Here is a 21,743-nt window from a genome sequence, read left to right on the forward strand (position 1 = left end):
AATAGCCAAGCATTAAATAAATATAAAGTGCTGTAAGTAATTTTTCCTTTATTTCTAAACCACACTTGCTCTCCTTTACCATATGTACTGAAAGTTAAAGACTTATATGGCTGATTGAATTTAATCTGGCTCTAAATTAGAATTAAAGTGCTTGCAAGTCAATACATTTCATGAAAAAGAATCCTATACTTTATTGCAACCATCTTTGTTGTGAGAGTCTCCTGTACGGATCCCACTAAAATAGCATAACAAAAACAAAAACCACACTCAGAAGAACAGATCGTTTTAGTATCAATATGAAGTAACTCTTGGGCCTTTAATTTTCACGACAAATTACAGAATCAAAGCGTTAATTTCAAGGCCAAGTTAATGCTTGATGACGTGCTAGGTGGTCATTCAGATATGCCCGATCTCTGTGTTGTGTATCCCAGTTTCCTGGGAAAGACATGGTGGATCCCTCGACACTCTTATTTTCCTCTGTGTGTTAGTCACTTGTCGTGTCCAACTCTTTGCAAACCTACTGACCATAGCCCACCAGGCTTCTCTGTCCGTGGAATTCTCCAGGCAAGAATACTGGAGTGGGTTGCATGCCCTTCTCCTACTTTCCTTTAAGGCAGTAGAAATCTAAATTGGACACACCACTGCCTGGAATAAAGACTAATTTCTCAGTTTCTCGGGCAGGTAGATATGACTACATATCTAAGTTACAGCCAATGAGATGTAAGCACAAGACTCAAGTGAGTCAGGGATTTTCTGTAAATGTCCCTTCTTCATCCTCCCCTCCATGATTCTGCTGGAAACACAGAGCTACCCAGGACCATATACCTGAGACCCACCAGTAGCGACAGTGGTGTTCAGCTGGAAAAACTGAGTCCCTGAGAACTTTGAGGAGCAGAGTCATCAAACTAGGGCTGGATTTTTATGATGGAGAAATAAACTATCTTTAAGTCATTGATGTTTTGCTTGTTTCTGTTACAGCCAATTTACAAAAATTACTTTTCCACCGATTCGTTTTCAGAGTCCCTCAACTTTCAAAAAATCTGCATTATGCCTTAATGATATCTGTTTATTTTAGTGCAATACATTTGATAACTATCGATTAGGCAGCTTTGATATGCAAAAATAAGTATAGGAGAATATGTGGCATTGAGGAACCAGTGAGCAACTCCAACACACATCACACCTAAGATGCTTAATGGTGAAAGAAGGGGACGTTCCAGCGTGCTTAACAGAAAAACTTAATCTATCCGGGCCCAGTGTGGGGAGGAAGGAAGGTCTGTTGGGGGATGAGACATTAGCAATAACAACTAAAAAATGAGATGTTAAGCGATGGACAGAGAGAGGAGGTGCATTTCAGAAAGTGGAACCATATTTCCAAAGGCTTTTGAGCAGGAAACAGCAGAGAATGCTGAAAAAAGGGAAGTCAGTTTAGTTAGAACAGAACAATGGCAACACCGGTGAAAAGAGAGTCAAGGTCTAAAACTTCTCATTCTATTCCTTGTTGTCTCTCCATCACCTTCTAAGCTACAAGGATGGGCCCCAAAATGAGAAAAATGACTAGATTTCATAAAGAAGAAAATCCTAGGTCCTGCTTTTCACAATTTTCTTGTGGGCGAGGAGATAGAATTTAAACCCACACCATAGAATCAAAGTATTCCCTGATTCTAGTTTTTTTTTTTTTCCCCCAAAAAAGGATAAGCACTGAAGTAAGAAAAGATAACACTTAATGGGATCATTGTTTTGCCCTGGTTTATATAAGAATGAACAGACCCAACTAAAATATGCAAGTCATCCCTCTCAACAGAACTCTGCTTGTTCCCCTCCGCTTCCAGTCCTTCTCATTTACAAAGATAAATAAATAAACGAAACTCTCTTCTTTGACAGAATCTGGCTTCTCAGAATTTTTGGTTTCCTACTTCAGAAAATATTAATGCATTTCACTGAGCCAGTGTGGGCCGACATGCATTTACCATCTTTCAGGGCACTGAGAAGAGAGAAAGCTTATTAAAAGGATTAAATAATCCACAGAGGACACTAGAGGGCGGGTGTCTCATTTGAATTTGCTGTGATGTCCGCCCATAGACTAACAGCCAACCAGGACCACATTAGGTAGGCACATCCAGGGTGTTCCCATTTCCCAGAACTGTTCAAATATAAGGTTAAAAAAAAATTGCTATCCTGCTCCTCAAATAAGCCAAGCTTTGTATTTGCTTTTCCTTTTACCTCTAAACAGCTTTCCCTGTTATTTCTCAAGTCTGGCTCCTCCTTAATGTTTAAGTCTCACTCCCAGTATCATCTCCTAGGAGAGGTCATCCCTTAGAGCTTTTCCTAAAATAAGCTCTCCTAATCCCATTGCTTTATGTTACATCAAGTGTTTCCTTCTACGTTCACTAAACCCCAAATTACCTTGTTACATGTGCTTACTTGGGCTTCCCAGGTGGTGCTGGTGGCAAAGAATCTACGTACAATGCAGGAGACCCAGGTTCAACCCCTGGGTTGGGAAGATCCCTTGGAGTAGGAAATGGCAACTCACTCCAGTATACTAGCCTGGAAAATTCCATGGGCAGAAGAGCCTGGTGGGCTTCAGCCTATGGGGCCACAAATAATTGGACATGACTAAGCATACAGTTAATTGTTGACCAGGGGATTTTTGCAGAAACTAATACTTGTGGCAGAAAGTGAAGAGGAACTCAAAAGCCTCTTGATGAAAGTGAAAGAGGAGAGTGAAAAAGTTGGCTTAAAGCTCAACATTCAGAAAACGAAGATCATGGCATCTGGTCCCATCACTTCATGGGAAATAGATGGGAAACAGTGGAAACCATGTCAGACTTTATTTTTGGGCTCCAAAATCACTGCAGATGGTGACTGCAGCCATGAAATTAAAAGACGCTTACTCCTTGGAAGGAAAGTTATGACCAACATAGATAGCATATTTGAAAGCAGAGACATTTGCCAACAAAGGTTTGTCTAGTCAAGGCTATGGTTTTTCCTGTGGTCATGTATGGATGTGAGAGTTGGACTGTGAAGAAAGCTGAGCGCCGAAGAATTGATGCTTTTGAACTGTGGTGTTGGAGAAGACTCTTGAGAGTCCCTTGGACTGCAAGGAGATCCAACCAGTCCATTCTGAAGGAGATCAGCCCTGGGATTTCTTTGGAAGGAATGATGCTAAAGCTGAAACTCCAGTACTTTGGCCACCTCATGTGAAGAGTTGACTCATTGGAAAAGACTCTGATGCTGGGAGGGATTGGGGGCAGGAGGAGAAGGGGACGACAGAGGATGAGATGGCTGGATGGCATCACTGACTCAATGGATGTGAGTCTGGGTGAACTCTGGGAGTTGTTGATGGACAGGGAGGCCTGGTGTGCTGTGATTCATGGGGTCGCAAAGAGTCAGACATGACTGAGCGACTGAACTGAACTGAACTGAATAACTTGTGGCTGGCAATTTTAATTTTGGCTGGCCCAAAATTAATTCTGCTATTTCACAGGTTATTACATTCGATAGTTACACCTCACACACCTTTAGAGTCCTCTAATTTTCATGAAATGTGGGTTTTTAATCCACTCTTCTGTATAAGCAAAAGCTGGAGCATTCTCCAGCACCAGGAGTTTCATTTTTACTTTTCATATCAGAATCAATCACTAAGATTTTTCATGTCTTTTTGTTGGTCTAATATTCACACTGTCTGAATCAAACTATATTCTGAAGAACTATCATCTTCTGAGAAACTAGTATATATGTTGTTCAGATAATCAGAGAAAACACCTGCATAAAATTCACAGAAAAATTACTCTTCACTTAAAATTTTGCAAAGTGTCATTTTTGAAAATATTATGTTTACAATATAATCAAGTACAATACAATATAATAGAACCTAGTGGAGCAAAATGTGAATGATTACAATCATAAGTTGTATAGTGAAGCCCTGATCAATTCTAAGCTCTAACAACTTAGCGTGGTGATGTTAATTGTGTTGTGTTGTATTGTTGTGTGTGTGTGCTCAGTTCTGTTTGACTCTTTGCCACCCTATGAGCTGTAGCCTACCAGGTTCCTCTCTCCATGAAATTTTCCAGGCAAGAATACTGGAGTGGGTTGCCATTTCCTACTCCAGGGGAATCTTCCCGACCCAGGGATCAAATCTGCCTCTCTTACGTCTCCTGCATTAGCAGGAGAATTAGGAAGATTCTTTACCACAAGCATTACCTGGTTTAAAAATGTATTGATACATCTCTGGTCAATGTATCTGTCTCTTCTAGAAAATATACTCCTTAAAGGCAGTGACCTGGTCTTACTACTCAAGTCTCAGGACCTAAAAAAGAATTTGTGGAGTATCTGGTGAATGAATGAAAGAGTGGTCAGTTCTTTAAAATGGGTATGATCATAATTTACATTACAGATGACTCACAGAGATTTTATCAAATAACTTGATCAAGGTTTTACAGCCAGTTGATGGAAGAATCACTTGACCTCAGAAAATCTTTTAAGCTATATATGTTTCTTCTCTTAATTTTTTTTTGTGTGTGTGGGGGAAGTAATGTATATTAAGAAAATTATCATTTTCAAAATTCTAGTTTCTTCTTTGACTCTTCCCTCTGTTCTGTCAATATCCAATCAAGTCCACTCTTAAACTGCTATCTATACTGTCCATCCTTTTTCTTTCGATTCTCTCTGCACCATTTTTATTACTGGTCACGTTCTGGGAACTATTGGAATAGCCTCCTACTTAGTTTCATTGCCTTTCGTTGCCTCCCTACTTAGTCTCATTCGTTCTGCTCCAATCTCTACCTCTCCGTATGTCTCTCCCAGATTAACTGCCTTAAACTTCGACTTTATCATGCTACTGAGTCACATCTCCAGTTGCTATCTGTTGCTATTAGCTTAAGTTGCACATGTTTTGGCTTTTACATTCAAGGCCCTCCCTAGCTGTCCCCAGTCTTTCTCACGTTATTCTCTCCTTAAACTCTCTACATGATCTCCAGTTAGATAGCCCCACTCACTATTCAAACATCTCTAGAGTTCTTCCTATTCTTCAACCATTCTTACCCGATTATTCTCCAAAAACATGCCTTTCCACATTCAAATTGCATTCATTTATCAAATCACTGGAGAATTTCCACCTTCTTTTAGAATGTTTTCCAGATAACTCCAGTGTACATGGGTCCACCTGTCTCCAACTTCATTAGTACCTAGAACAGTGCCAAGCTCATTGTGGGTGCTTAGAAAATTTTTGTCCAGTGAATTACTGAACACATAGCAGAAATCATGCTCTGTCTTATGGTAGCTTTTATTTTGTCTTATTTTATCTATGCTATTAACTCTTGGATCCCTTTCCAACTGGATCTTTGAGGTCTGAGATCATAGACTCCTATCCAGCTCCTCATACACAGGAAGCAATGCCTCTTATCTGACAGATTACCCATCATGCTTTAACCAAGTGAGCCTAATATCATACTGTATTATTGATAAACTTACACTCTCTGATGTGCTTTATGGCTCAGGATTTAACAACTACTACACACGTAACAACTGACCCTACAGAGAGGAGACACTGGAGATTCAAAGTATATCCCTCCTTTTTCTTCTGTTAATATTTCACCATCATTATTATACTGTGAAAACAAATTACCAATGTGAGCTATTTCTTGTTCAAATTCTAGCTGCAATTTTTTTCTAACTTTTGTGATCCTCATGAAATAATCCCCTAATAGTTATGGTGTGCCAATAATGTAAAGACAACAAGCTAGCCATAGAAACTAGTATGTAATAGAGTCCATACACTTCAGGGCAGCACATACAAAAGACATACCAACCAATGTCACTTCTTCTCAATACTATGTGAGTATTGTCAGTTAATAAATGTCATGGAAATTCAGAGGAAGTATAAATTAATGAAGGCTGGGGCATTGCATGAAGATACCTGAAACTCTCTTCAACAACAGTGTAATAATTAATGAGCCTGCTGCTGTTGCTAAGTCGCGTCAGTCATGTCCGACTCTGTGTGACCCCATAGACGGAAGCCCACCAAGCTCCTCTGTCCTTGGGATTCTCCAGGCAAGAACACTGGAGTGGACTGCCATTTCCTTCTCCAATGCATGAAAGTGAAAAGTGAAAGTGAAGTCACTCAGTCGTGTCCAACTCTTAGCGGCCCCATGGACTGGAGCCTAGCAGGCTCCTCCGTCCATGGGATTTTCCAGGCAAGAGTACTGGAGTGGGGTGCCATCGCCTTCTCCAATTATTGAGTCTATGTACATGTAAATCTGGTCTATATGGTCCCTACCTGCTATAAATGTGTAATCTGTGATTTAACTTTAATAGCTTTACCTATGCTTTTAAGAGAAAGACAAATAGATGATATTGACAATTTTCTCTTTAATCATTTGGACATTGATTTAACCCAATCACAAAGAGGCCTTCCCAACTACTGTCACCAAAACAGCAACACACAGTACCTCTCTTCCACATTATTGTGTTCTGTCTCATTCCTTACTAGTCCATGAGAATAGTTAAATTTATTTATTGACCTATGTCAAGAGTCACCAAAATACAACAAATATGAACCTCATTCTACTTTTATAAATAAAGTTTTATTGGAACGCCATCATATTCACTCATTACATATTGGCTAAGGCTGCTTTTGTGCTAACACAACAGAGTTGAGTAGCTGTGACAGAAACCGTATGGCCCCCAAAGCCTAAAATATTGATATCTGGCTTTTTACGATCTTACCCTTGGCTTATAAGTTTCTTGTTCATTTCCTCACTCCCAGAACATGAAAAGAGAGTTTCTGTTTACTGCTTTAACTGTGACATTTGTACCTGGGACCTAATAGGTGGTTCATTGCTATTGCTGACCATTCTTGGGGACTTAACAGGAGGAGGGTAAATAGTGTTAACATAGATCCATGTGAATTCAGCTGTGCATCTGGAATCACTGCTTTCTGGGTATGCATGTAATAAACTCATATATAGAAATGTGTAAATGGCCAAAGAATACTCTAGGGAGGATTCTTGGCCCAAAGAACAGTTTTCATAGAAAATACCTTGGTCTCACTGCTGGGCTTACTGGGGGCAGGGTATTTTTTATAGCACTGCTATGCTAAATGAAACATGCAATAAATCACCAGGCAGACCTGGAACTGAGAATCTGGGTAACATCTGGAGAGTAAGAGTTTAGGGTAACAATTCCTAAACAAACTTGTTGATAAGAACACAAGCCTGTACCTTTTTATTAATTTATTGTATTCTTGTCAATTGATATTACCCAGAAGTTTTAAAGAAAAAAAAAAAAAAACCACAACAGTTATGAAAACACCAATTTCCCAAGAGTCTCTTTTACTTTCTAGATATAGCTTAGAATTTTATTCTACGTAAACTTCTCACCAAAGAAACTTTATTAACAAGTGGGAATTCTGACCTCCTGAAACGCAGCCAATGCCTCTACGCTAGGCAGACGTGTCAGAATAAGCCAATGTCAACATGTCAATTTTCCAATATTCTGTTTGAGGTACAAAGATGAACTTAATAGTGTCTCAGTGTTAAATAACTACATACCTAGATAGAGAGCTTTGTCTGGGAGGTCATAGTATGTATTATTTCTGGAAGTCTTATCAGACGGTCTCCAGGTTGAGCTGACATTGTCATGACCCATACATCCCCCAAGCCAATATGGTTGGATGTATTCCACTAATTTTATATCATTTCAGTTCATTCTCCACACTATAGCCTAAGCGATTTAAAATGTAATCTAGTCCTATCTCTTCCTTTCTAAAAATTCCCCAGAATCTCTACATTTCCTTCAGGAGAAAGCCAAAGCCTTCATCATACATGTAGTCTGAGATGGCTCTGTGTGTCTGCTCACATGTCTTGCCTTGCCACAAGATTCTCATCTCTCCCTCCTCCCCTTGTCCTCCTCTGAAGGCCGAATGTCTAAGAATTTTGGTAATGCCTTATTCTCTCTAGTCTTATTCTCTCTAGACCCCCTTCATCACTTTCTATTTCCTCCCTATCTCTTTTCTCTGGTGCTCCTGAGCCCCTGTGCTTGCTGTTCCCTTTCTGATTCTGATTGAAACACTTTCCCTTCCTTTTTTTGGCTAACCTTTGCTTATTATTTGAGTCTCAGCTCAGACTTTTCTTTCTCCTGATAGCTTTTCTGGATTTCTGAAGTCCAGATTAGATAGAAAAACCCTGTGGTAAATAACGTACTATTGGGAACACCACCCCATATCTAACTCCCTAAAATGTATCACATGAAAGACACATGAAAGGTAGAGCTCTAACTTAACTGTGATGTCTAACCCAATGTGATCTAAATTCTTCAAATCAATAGATTAAGTACAGATTTAAGTATTCTCCCGTCTCCCAAGCAATTATTTGTCTCTTAGATAAATCTATAATTGTGTCACTATCAAAAAAAAATATATATACAGGAATTGTTCTTTTAAAATATGGCAAAAGTGCTCTGTTTAAAATGACACACTATAGAGGCTTCCCTGGCAGTCCAGTGGTTAAAGCTTCACCTTCCAATGTAGGGACTGTGGGTTTGATCCCTGGTCAAGGAGTGAAGAACCCACATACCCAAAACCAAAACATAAAATGGAAATGATATTGCAACAAATTCAATGAAAGAAACTTTAAAAATGATCAAGATAAAAAAAAAATTTTAAATAAAGAAAATGGCACACTAAATGTATGTTAATTAAAGACATAAGATGTGTTTTGAAAGCTCTTCACTTTTAGGAAATCAAAGAGGATGAAGGCAAGCCACTTGTAATAAATAGCTCCAATGCCTAGGAATACGAGAAAACACCTGTTTTTCTGGAGACATACTTGTACTAGAGTAAATGGGATTGGAGATAACAATAAGAAGTTGCATTAAAATAAAAATGGAGCATTCATGTGTTTAACTAGAAATGTCTGGGCAGCAAACACTGGGTGGAGGCATGTTAAGCACATCAGCCTGTCCCTCACTAGCTCTGGTTATCCAGATGTTGCTAAAATTTAAGTGCCATAACCTAAAATGATGCTTGCCACATTTTTTGTAATCTGCTATGGGTAGAGGGTCAAAAATGTGGTATCTTGGGAGTAAAGAAAACCAATCTAAGAAGTGCCAATAATAGGAGGCAGGAAAGGTGATTTTGCTTCAGAGAGAACAATAATTTACACCAAACAAGTCCCAAAGCAGGCGCCTAACGCCAGGCCTGTACATACCCAGCAAGATCTGAAGGTGGTATAGATATCTGAGACTGAGATCAAGGTATGGCATTAGGTATAAACAGCAAAGATGACTAGAGCATAAGTCCCACCTGTGGAAAGGGGTCAGAATGAGGCAAAGAGAACTGAAAACTGGGAAAAGAATCAGATGATGAGACTCAGAAATGAAAATAGTTTGGCAAGCCTCCCTAGCAAGAGTCAGAAGGGCCACAGGGCTGAGATTCTGCAGGGAATAGTGTGAGAGCAAAATGGGACCTCAAGCAGCACCCAGGAGGAAGAACTAGGAGCTTGGCATCTGTTGGGCTCCTGGTATTTCAGCCCTGGGGTCCAGGCTTTCTAAACTGTGCTTGTCACAGCCTAGCAAGCTCTTCCTGTTCTCTCAGAACTGCCTGTGTTCAAGGGTGAAAGAACAGATAACTCCCAAGAGGGTCTGTACCCACCAAACGTAAAGCTCAGTTCCAAACATTTGCTTTGGGCACTAGAGGGTCTCTTGAGAAACCTATATGCAGGTCAGGAAGCAACAGTTAGAACTGGACATGGAACAACAGACTGGTTCCAAATAGGAAAAGGAGTACGTCAAGGCTGTATATTGTCACCCTGTTTATTTAACTTCTATGCAGAGTACATCATGAGAAACGCTGGGCTGGAAGAAGCACAAGCTGGAATCAAGATTGCTGGGAGAAATATCAATAACCTCAGATATGCAGATGACACTACCCTTATGGCAGAAAGTGAAGAGGAACTAAAAAGCCTCTTGATGAAAGTGAAAGAAGAGAGTGAAAAAGTTGGCTTAAAGCTCAACATTCAGAAAACGAAGACCACGGCATCCGGTCCCATCACTTCATGGGACATAGATGGGGAAACAGTGGAAACAGTGTCAGACTTTATTTTTCTGGGCTCCAAAATCACTGCAGATGGTGACTGCAGCCATGAAATTAAAGACACTTACTCCTTGGAAGGAAAGTTATGACCAACCTAGATAGCATATTGAAAACCAGAGACATTGCCAACAAAGGTCCATCTGGTCAAGGCTATGGTTTTTCCAGGGGTCATGTATGAATGTGAGAGTTGGACTGTGAAGAAAGCTGAGAGCTGAAGAACTGACGCTTTTGAACTGCAGTGTTGGAGAAGACGCTTGAGAGTCCCTTGGACTGCAAGGAGATCCAACCAGTCCATCCTAAAGGAGATCAGTCCTGGGTGTTCATTGGAAGGACTGATGCGGAAGCTGAAACTCTAATACTTTGGCCACCTCACGCGAAGAGTTGACTCATTGGAAAAGACCCTGAGGCTGGGAGGGATTGGGGGCAGGAGGAGAAGGGGACGACAGAGGATGAGATGGCTGGATGGCATCACCGACTCGATGGACGTGAGTCTGAGTGAACTCTGGGAGTTGTTGATGGACAGGGAGGCCTGGCGTGCTGCGATTCATGGGGTCGCAAAAGAGTTCGACACGACTGAGCGACTGAACTGAACTGAACTGGGTCTCTGAGGAATGACTCCAGGAAGCGTGATTATAGTGCATTTCACTTCGATTAAGAAAATGTCAATGTCAGTGTTGTCATCCTATGTTTGTGTTTAGATTGAAAGAAAAATGAGAGACCAAGATGAGGACCCACTTCCAAAATTTGACAAAGTCTGCTTTCTTCCCTACTCCTCTTCCCAAGGGAAAATGGGAAGGTAAAGAAAAGGAAAGAGGAGAATTCTGTACTGCTCTAAAACTCTCAAAAAGAGATGTAAACTGCCTCCCAAAGAACTAACCTGTGAGCTCCTTTACAAACCTCCTATAAAATCGACACTGCCTACTGAAATCATACCAACTTGAAATATTTTCTATAGAGATGCACCCTAAAATAGGAAGCACCGTGATGAAGGTTATCAGAGAACTACATTCCTGATGTACGCATGCCTTTTTAAAAAACACTTATGAAACGTTTTTGTTTTGTTTTTTTTTTTTAAGAGAGAAACAGAGAGAAGTGTGGCAATTTAAGTCACGAAAAGAACAAAGAACACAGAGAAACTTGTCAGGAATACCTTCTTCTTCAAGACATTTAAAGAATGAAAAGGGAAATTTCACATCCAGCAAGCAAGAGTGGTTCAATTGATTATGGTGATAGATGGCAGTCAAGGCTATCATAGCCAGGTCAGAGCAGCGGATTAAGGTTTCATATTTAGTACTAACTTGCTTCAAAAGTCATTATACAATGACTTTCAACAGGTCCAAGGAAAGTTATGGCTGCTGTTTTTCTACCACCCAACATGATCATGCACCCTAATATTCTAGAATATTTTCAGGTTCATTGAAGAGATTTTAGAAGTGATCTAAGGAAATTCATTTCCTTCTCCTTCTTGCCAATTATTAATGTGGATAACCAATTAAGTTATATGCCATTGATAGAATTATCACTAATGTGTGACCAATTACTTATATAGTTAAGCATGATCTTTATAAAGAAACACACCTTACAAACAATATCCTTGAGATTTCTAAAAGTTCTTTGCATATAGCACATACTCATGTATTTGATGAATGAGTGCAGAAATAAATTACAAATCAATAAATGCATTTAACAATACATTGTTGAGATCTAATCTAGTTCTCATAATGTAGTTTCAAGATATACCCATCCTGTTTAAAGAAAAATTGACAAAATGGGACTTTTCTAACACTTATTTATGTGAAATTGACAAGATTTACTCAAGTAAGCTATTTGTGGATCATAATTATTAATATTTAAAAACGAAAAGTGAGCCAATATTTATATCTACACTGATAGCTTCAGGGCTTCAAATTAGAGACTTACTCCATTGCTATCTCTGTCACTTTTCATATAATAAACTAATAAATCACATGTATTAGTTAAAACCCTGCTGAATGACCTGGAGGTTGGATATGGTGTCAGGAGCCAAAATTTGGCAAAGATCCATGGGGTTCATGTGTTAAATCACAAAAGGCAATTTGTACAATGGGAATAGAATGGAAACAATCTGAAATCACATGGCATTTCATTTTTATTCCACAAGTATATTATTTTAAATATTTTCAGGCAAAGGCTAAAATGACATTGCATACAGAAACTAAACCCAGGTTTATACTTTCAAATAATTTTGATAACAAGCTCAGTAAAGGAACACACTGGAGCAAGGAAACTGCACTAAGAAAAGACAAAAATTACTAGGTTACTGCCAGCCACCCACCCACCATAAGCCTACGGTTGCCATTTTTATAAACTATTATGGGAATACCAAAGGAGAACCAGCATTTTAAAATTCTCACCGAAAAAGGAAAAAACAACAGGTACAAAACTCACTTTTGGATGCTCAACTTCCCTCACTTGATGGGAGGCCAAGAGTCCACCGCGAAAGCAATGTGGAGAAGTTCTCCCCTGAGTTTTTAAATTACTAAATCATTACTTAAACTATCTAAGTGATTACCTTCAACGTCTGCTTTGCTTTGGCTATGGAGACATAGTCACAACCATGAAGACCCTACTGAAACAAGAAGATAGGAAGTTCATAAAATGCTCTCTGTCTCAACAGCAGAAAGGCGCACGAATGTTACCTGAAAATGCAAACTGTGATCTTTTTTGACAAGATTAAAGAAAATCTTTACTTTCAGGTTATAATGACTATTCTTACATTTCTTCATACCCTAGAGTCAAAGGAAGGTTTAATGCCTAATATTCTACATGAAGTGATAACTAAGGCATACACAGTCTAAGAATTGGTAGACACTTTAAAACGTAAATGTTTAGAACTATCCATTTTTGGGGGTCCTTCAGTCTCCTGTTCCTTGCTGAATTCTTACTTTAACAACAAGAGATACACGTAAGGAAATAATTTTTCCCCAAAACAGACATCAAGTCTGTGTCTCGATTCCACAACTGAAATATACCAGGCTCTAGAGAAGGTTTCATGAAACTGTAGAGAAAATTGTTATGTAAATGCAGTCTTTATTTTCTCTATAAAATTTCCTGTTTTAGGTGAATATCCTGCCATCTTGTTCTGACTTCCCTACTTACTTGACCTCTTGCATTTATTCAAGGTTTCACCATTATATTTCCACTCAGAAAATTGTGTGACATGTGAGTATATTAATACTTCCTTCTGTTGAAATTTAAAATGTACGCAGGTAGTGTATTTATGCAGATTAGAAATCTCACAATGGTCACATATTCACCAGGAGATGCCCAGTTTATCTGAAAGGTGATTGGTTGAAAGTCCTTCAGTTATAATTGAAGGACATGTCCCAGATTCTCTGCCTAAGCATCAGGGTTTCAAAGTAAAGTTATCCTTGGGAAACATTCATTTCCCCTCCCATGATTAGATGTTATTATGGCTGTAACTTACTATTTAAGGTTATCTTCCATTTTTTCCTTAGAATATTTCATCTCTACCATATATGTGTGTGTGTGTGTGTGTGTGTGTGTGTTATCCATCAGATCTATGGATGTTGTACATGAAGAAAGATCCCACTCAATCCTTGCTGCCAGTAGGTCAATTAAAAATTCAGGCTTCTTTGGAATTCTTCCAGTGCTCATTGTGGGATTTCTTTTTGTTATAAGATGTTGAATAAATACAGGACATAGATGAGCTACCCAAGATTGGTTAAGAGCTCATTCCTCTCTTGGCGTCTGAGAACACTTTCAGCTCCTTGTCATGTTGGTTGATAGGGAAATTAGAAGAAGGTAGAAAGATACTTTGTAAATATCACCATGGCAGCAGGATTTTGTGATATATTCATTGTGGTCCAAAGTGCCTCTGTGCAAGGCTGAAGCCTACTTTAGCTGTAGGTGGACAGGCCAATAACACTCCTAAAGCTCTGTGTGCTATATGTTTTCATAATTTCTCTATTAATCGAGGATTTCAAAAGACCATGATTATCAAAAGAAGAGTACCAGATGGGTAACATTATCGTTGGCTAACTGGCACCCCATTCCAGTACTCTAGCCTGGAAAACCCCATGGACGGAGGAGCCTGGTAGGCTGCAATCCATGGGGTCGCTAAGAGTCGGACACGACTGAGCGGCTTCACTTTCACTTTTCACTTTCATGCACTGGAGAAGGAAATGGCAACCCACTCCAGTGTTCTTGCCTGGAGAATCCCAAGGACAGGGGAGCCTGGTGGGCTGCCGTCTATGGGGTCGCACAGAGTCGGACACGACTGAAGCGACTTAGCAGCAGTAGCAGCAACACATTGGTGGATGATGACAAATTACTGTGTTACTATTTATCTGGGTGTTGCAATTTAGAATGGAGTCCTTGGGGTCCTTATGCCTAATGCCAAAGTTAGAAGAGAATTTGAAATCCCAGGTCTGCCCTTTACCTGCCTTCAAATGAGGCCTTGGAGGTACTATCCAATTATCTCTGCCCCACATATTTTATGAGGCTGGGTTTCAAGAAAAATATGAACAAATGACTATGTTTAGAGTGAAAGTTAGAGACTGTTAACTCAGGTGTCAGTTTCTGTGAAAATGAAAAAAAAATTGTAGAGCTAGTTTAAAAAGAGAAAGCATGAGAAAGTCCTTTACATGGTGATATTTCAAATAATTATAATTTCTCCATGGAGTTTATAGCCCCCTAAAATGTGATGTCTGTAATACAAGCTAGATTATAAAACCTCTGGGCAAGAGAGAAGGCATTTCTCCATAACAGCCAAGAGTGCTGGAAGGACAAGGTGTGAGAACCGTGAAGGAAGATTAGAAGTTGGCAAGAGAAGCTGGTATATAAAAGGAAATGAAAGTGAGAGAAAGCTACAGCTAGGAGAAAAGTCATATAATGTAGTAATTTCTTGCTGGTGTTCTTTTAGGGAAACGGGGGTAAATATCTTTAAATAACTCACTGTGATTTATTTATTTTTTGGGTAACATTAGGACTTTCATTAGAGTAAAACAAATTGAGTACATATCCTAACGTTAATATTAAACCCAAATTCTTATATCTTGTTCCTCCCCAAATCTACATAAGGAATCTCCTCAAGGTCTTAGTATGCCTCTAACAAGATGGCAGGAAATGACAGAATATATCCTAAACAACATACAACCAAGCTTCAAATGAAAATGTTACTACTACTATAAGTGGAACACACCATTCTAGTGAATAAAAATTTGAAATGAATCAGTAAGGTTTCTTCACTAAAAGTCTTGACAGTTAGATGATGAAGGTACCTTCTGGATCCAGAACCAAGCAAGATTCCATGATTTACTGAGGAACTGAAATGCAAAATGTCAACTATTAGAAGGGAAAGACAAGGCAAGGTCTATCATGACTGAGTCTGCAGAAACTTAACTCACTGACTTTATGAAAAAGATACCACAAAATAAATGAGTCCTAATTTATTACAGTCAATGTTGTAATGGTAAAATTGCTACCATGCTATGTTCAGTGCAAACTCAAGATAGCTAAGTTATAAAGTATGTTTCTTAATGAATCTAGCTGCATCCTGTTTATGTAACTTGGCCCTTGGAAGGATGATACACAATTTATAATGACAGATATTTCATAGGTTTGTTCTTTGGCTCCTAGAAGACTCATCAATAATTTAACAACATGACACCCTTTCTGTAAAATTGCTTCATATACTTTCACTTAGTAAAACTCATTTTAAAAATTACTCATATTTATATCAGCATAGAACATGTAAACCAACCAAGAAATATTCTTGTTGGGAAGACTAAAAAAGGAAGAAAGAAAACTCAAACTTTACAATTTCACATTATTATGTAATGCAAGGGAAATGATTCTTAAATCAAAAACAGAAGAAAAAACAAAGAGTTTCATTTATTCCAAAAATTTAAACAATACTTCAAAGGGAATTTTACTGTGTGATGTTTTCAGTTCAGTTAAATTCAGTCACTCACTCACGTTCGACTCTCTGTGACCCCACGGACTGCAGTACACCAGGCTTCCCTGTCCGTCACCCACTCCCAGAGCTTACTCAAACTCCGGTCCATTGATTCGGTGATGCCATCCAACCATCTCATCCTCTGTCATCCCCTTCTCCTCCCACCTTCAATCTTTACCAGCATCAGGGTCTTTTCCAATGAATCGGTTCTTCGCATCAGGTGACCAAAGTATTGGAGTTTCAGCTTCAGCATCAGTCCTTCCAATGAACACCCAGGACTGATCTCCTTTAGGATGGACTCGTTGGATGTCCTTGCAGTCCAAGGGACTCTCAAGCATCTTCTCCAAAACCACAGTTCAAAAGCATCAATTCTTCAGCACTCTGCTGTCTTTATAGTCCAACTCTCACATCCATATATGACAACTGGAAAAACCAAAGCTTTGACTAGATGGACCTTTGTTGGTAAAGTAATGTTTCTGATTTTTAATATACTGTCTAGGTTGGTCATAGATTTTCTTCCAAGTAGCAAGCATCATTTAGTTTCATGGTGCAGTCACCATCTGCAGTGATTTTGCAGTGCCCCTGCCAAAATAAAGTCTCTCACTGTTTCCATTGTTTCCCCATCTATTTGCCATGAGGTGATGGGACCAAATGCCATGATTGGTTTTCTGAATGTTGAGTTTTAAGCCAATTTTTCACTCTCCTCTTTCACTTTCATCAAGAGGCTCTTTAGTTCACTTTCTGCCATCAGGGTGGTGTTGCCTGCATATCTTTAGGTTATTGATATTTCTTCCACCAATCTTGATACCAGCTTGTGCTTCATCGAGCCCAGCATTTCACATGATGTATTCTGCATATGAGTTAAATAAGCAGGGTGACAACATACAGCCTTGACATACTCCTTTCCCAATTTGGAATCAGACTGTTGTTCCATATCCGGTTCTAACTGTTGCCTCTTGACCTGCATACAGATTTCTTAGGAGGCAGGTCAGGTGGTCTGGTATTCCCATCTCTTTCAGAATTGTCCACAGTTTGTTGGTGATTCACACAGTCAAAGGCTTTGGCATAGTCAATAACAAAGAAGTAGATGTTTTTCTGGAACTCTCTTGCTTTTTCAATGATTCAGCAGATGTTGGCAATTTGATCTCTGGTTCCTCTTTTTCTAAATCCAGCTTGAACATCTGGAAGTTTTTGGTTCATGTACTGTTGAAGCCTGGCTTGGAGAATTTTGAGCTTTACTTTGCTAGCATGTGAGATGATTGCAATTGTGTGGTAGTTTGAATATTCTTTGGCATTGCCTTTCTTTGGGACTGGATTGAAAGCTGACCTTTTCCAGTCCTGTGGCCACTGCTGAGTTTTCCAAATGTGCTGGCATATTGAGTGCAGCTCTTTCATAGCATCATCTTTTAGGATTTGAAACAGCTCAACTGGAATTCCATTACCTCCACTAGCTTTGTTCACAGTCATGCTTTCTAAGGCCCACTTGACTTCGCATTCCAGGATTTCTGGTTCTAGGTGAGTGATCACACTATCATGGTTATCTGGGTCATGAAGATCTTTTTTGTATAGTTCTCCTGTGTATTCTTGCCACTTCTTCATATCTTCTGCTTCTGTTAGGTCCAAACCATTTCTGTCCTTTACTGTGCTCATCTTTGGATGAAAAGTCTCCTTGGTATCTCTAATTTTCTTGAAGCAATCTCTAGTCTTTCCCATTCTATTGTTTTCTTCTATTTCTTTGCACTGATCACTGAGGAAGGCTTTCTTATCTCTCCTTGCTATTCTTTGGAACTGTAAATCAATTGGGTATATCTTTCCTTTTCTCCTTTGCCTTTCACTTCTCTTCTTTTCTCAGCTATTTTTAAGGCCTCATCAGACAACCATTTTGCCTTTTTGTATTTCTTTTTCTTGGGGATGGTCTTGATCACTGCCTCCTGTACAATGTCACAAACCTCTGTCAATAGGTCTTCAGGGACTCTGTCTATCAGATCTAATCACTTGAATCTATTTGTCACTTCCACTGTATAATCATAAGGGATTTCATTCAGGTCATCCCTGAATGGTCTAGTGGTTTTCCCTACTTTCTTCAGTCTGAAATTGGCAATAAGGCATTCATGATCTGAGCCACAGTCAGCTCCTGGTCTTGTTTTTGCTGACTATATAGAGCTTCTCCATCTTTGGCTGCAAAGAATATAATCAATCTGATTCTGGTTTGACCATCTGGTGATGTCCATGTGTAGAGTCTTCTCTTGTGTTGTTGGAAGAGGGTGTTTGCTATGACCAGTTGGTTCTCTTGGCAAAACTCTGTTAGCCTTTGACCTGCTTTGTTTTGTATTCCAAGGTCAAATGTGGTTGTTACTCCATGTATCTCTTGACTTCCTACTTTTGCATTCCAGTCCCCTATAATGAAGAGAACATCTTTTTTTGTGTGTTAGTTCTAGACAGTCTTGTAGGTCTTTATAGAACCGTTCAACTTCAGCTTCTTCAGCATTACTGGTTGGGGCACAGACTTGGATTACTGTGATATTGAATGGTTTGCCTTGGAAACGAACAGAGATCATTCTGTCATTTTTGAGATTTTGAGATTTGTCTATTGGCGGAGCATTCTGATAAAACGTGGTCTACTGGAGAAGGGAATGGCAAACCACTTCAGTATTCTTGCCTGGAGAATCCCATGAACAGTATGAAAAGGCAAAGAGGTATGACATGAAAGATAAACTTCCCAGGTCAGGAGGTGCCCAATATGCTACTGGAGAAGAGTGGAGAAATGGCTCCAGAAAGAATGAAGAGGTGAAGCCAAACCAAAAACAACACCCAGCTGTGGATGTGACTGGTGATGGAAGTAAAGTCTGATCCTGTAAAGAGCAATTTTGCATAGGAACCTGGAATGTTAGGTCCATGAATCAAGGCAAATTGGAAGTAGTCATACAGGAGATGGTAAGAGTGAACATCGACATTTTAGGAATCAGTGAACTAAAACAGACTGGGATGCATGAATTTAACTCAGATGACCATTATATCTACTACTGTGTGCAGAAATCCCTTAGAAGAAATGGAGTAGCCATCATAGTCAAGAAAACAGTCCAAAATGCAGTGATGTTTTAAATGTATGGAATTTAATATTTAAAGAAATATAATTTAATCCTGGATCAGCCACTTACTAGCTGATGAGAAAATTGTTAAATATCTGTTATCTATAGCTTCATCATCAAGAAAATGTATAAATTAACAATCACACTGATTTTTTCAAAAAGTATTAATGAAAAATACGTGTGCTAAGTTGCTTCAGTTGTGTGTCTGACCCTTTGGAGCCCATGGACTGTAGCCTGCCAGGCTCCTCCATCCATTAGGTTTTCTAGGCAAGAATACTGGAATGGGTTCCCATGCCTTCCTCCAGGGGATCTTTGCAAGCCAGGGACTGAACCTGGGTCTCCTGCATTGCAGGCAGGTTCTTTACCATTCTTTGAGCCAGCAGAGAAGCCCCAGTGAAAATATGACATAATGTATAAGTAAGTGCAATTTGACTTTCCAAGTGGCGCTAATGGTAAAGAATGCCAGTGCAGGAGACATAGGAGACAGTGGTTTGATCTCTGGGTTGGGAAGATCCCCTGGAGGAAGGCACAGCAACCCACTCCAGTATTCCTGCCTGGAGAATACTATGGACAGAGGAGCCTGGTGTGCTATGGTCCACAGGGTCACAAAGAGTCAGACACAACTGAAGTGTCTTAGCATAGCACACACAGCACAGTATACTTTACAAACCATACAAAAGAAATACTCTACCCTCCATCAAGTAACACAATTAGGAAAAAGTATTATAAAAAATTACTCAAAACTTATGTTTAGGGAAAATGATTTCAAAATGATTAACTGCTATGCCAAAAGTTTTCAGATTGTACTTTGTCACAATCTGTACATAAAAAGTACTTTGTACTTTTTAATAAAGGGCCTAATTTAGACGCTTTATTAAAAATACTAAAAGGTAGAAAAGGCAATTTCATCTCTCCAACCCACCATATCATGGTCAGAAAATCCTTTCATATATAACAAAATTAATGGGATTTAATATTGATAACATAAAAGCAAACTGGAAATGGAAATATATAACTGTAGTAATTTGAGAATATCCCTTTGTTCACTCACCAAATAAATCATTTTTTGGGAAAGATCTTTCAAATCTGGTCAATATATTGGGAAAAAAATCAGTAACTATGTTGAACAATGTGAAAACCATCCTGGTTTTTCTGATTTGTGTGTGTGTGTGTGTTGGGGTGTTATTGTTTTCTAAGATTGTTTCTTGGGTAATCTCTTCTAACAGGCATTGGCTATTAAATTCCATGCTTTACCAAACCACAGCAGCAAAGGAATAAGCAAATTAGGAACTACCATTAAGTACAGGTCAATTATCAGTGGATGTTGAAAGCTGAGCAGAATACTCACAGCACAACATGCCAAAGACTAGATAGTCTGAAACAGAATGAAAAGCATATAGTTAAAAATATAGGCTCTGAAATCAGATATGCTGAATTCAAAGAAAGATTTCAACTCCTATAGCTGTGTGACATTTGGGGAGTAATTAACTTCCTAATACTTGGTTTCCTTATTGTCTATATATATACAAAAGAATCCATGATAAATTTGGTACAATGAATTTATCTCAATGGCAGGAAGGCACAGCAATGCAGAAAGTGGGAATAAAAATCATAGGTCCTATGTATTTCCTCAATTGAAGCTGCTTACTTTTCCAGTGTTTTTGTAAGTTTACATAATTTTATTTGTGGCTAGTAAAAAATATTATCCATTTATTCTAGATGTAGTGGAATGGCAAAAGAAAATGATTCAAGGTGAAATAGAGTCACGCATGTATTGTACAACTTAAAGGCGTGGTAAACTTTGCTGATCCAGTTGGATATAAGTAAAAATGCTTACCAGTTCAGTTAAAAGGTAGACATAATATTTTTTTTAAATATCTACTCACTGCTAAGTGGCAAATATTGGCAAATTCTCAAGGAAAAGAGTTTTTGGTTTTGAACTCATTTATTTATTGTTCTTCACACTTGATATACTTCTCTAACTTAAATAGGAATATAGAGAATGGCCCAGATATATTACTCTTTCAATTCTTTTAAGAGATATCAAGTTGTGTTTTTTTATTGTTTTCCAATTTAGTGTCAAATGTAGTATTGGGTGCAATCATGGACAAAGTCTATGATTAGAACATAGTTTTTCTATGTTTAAAGGTTTTCATTCTCAAGGAATAAATTTCAGAAAGGTTAACATCCATTCAGCTGATTTTTTTTATAGCTGTGGTCAATCACTATTTGTTTATTTTGCATTCATCCAAGATATATACTTTTCTCTGAAAGAAGAGGTTAAGAAGACATTAACATTTGCAAAGTCCTTTGAGAGGTGTGTTACCAAAGCGTAAATTATATCCTATTGGGCCAGCCTCATTGAACATGAATAAATTACAAAGAAATGAGAGTGTCTTTAATGGAGCAAAGACATTATTAAGAAGAAATCTTAAAGTGTTTGAATACATTTTAAATGTTCTTGCTTGCTTTACCTGAATTAGTGTTCAGTTTTGAGGCAGTTGGGCAAAGAAAGGTACTCAGTCTGGAAATATTCATGCCGTAATAGCAGCCATGTTTCTTTCATCATGGATTAGAACATTATAAATGCTTTGAGATTTTATAC

General features: G+C 38.7%; 1 protein-coding gene across 6 annotated transcripts in view; it reads right to left on the reverse strand.

Moving 5' to 3' along the window:
• The window catches only part of GAS2 (growth arrest specific 2), a 180,297-nt gene that overhangs the window by 38,645 nt on the left and 119,909 nt on the right, over window positions 1-21,743 (reverse strand). Inside the window, exon 8 of one of the 6 annotated variants that reach the window (XM_061406195.1) lies at window positions 12,642-12,695. The exons of the other annotated variants lie outside the window; for them this stretch is intronic. Within the exon in view, the coding sequence (XP_061262179.1) occupies window positions 12,642-12,695 (54 nt within the window). The remainder of the gene's footprint in view (window positions 1-12,641; window positions 12,696-21,743) is intronic. 6 annotated transcript variants of the gene reach the window in all.

The sequence above is a fragment of the Bos javanicus genome, chromosome 29 (genome assembly GCF_032452875.1).
Source record: "Bos javanicus breed banteng chromosome 29, ARS-OSU_banteng_1.0, whole genome shotgun sequence".
In the NCBI taxonomy this organism is placed as follows: Eukaryota; Metazoa; Chordata; class Mammalia; order Artiodactyla; family Bovidae; genus Bos; species Bos javanicus.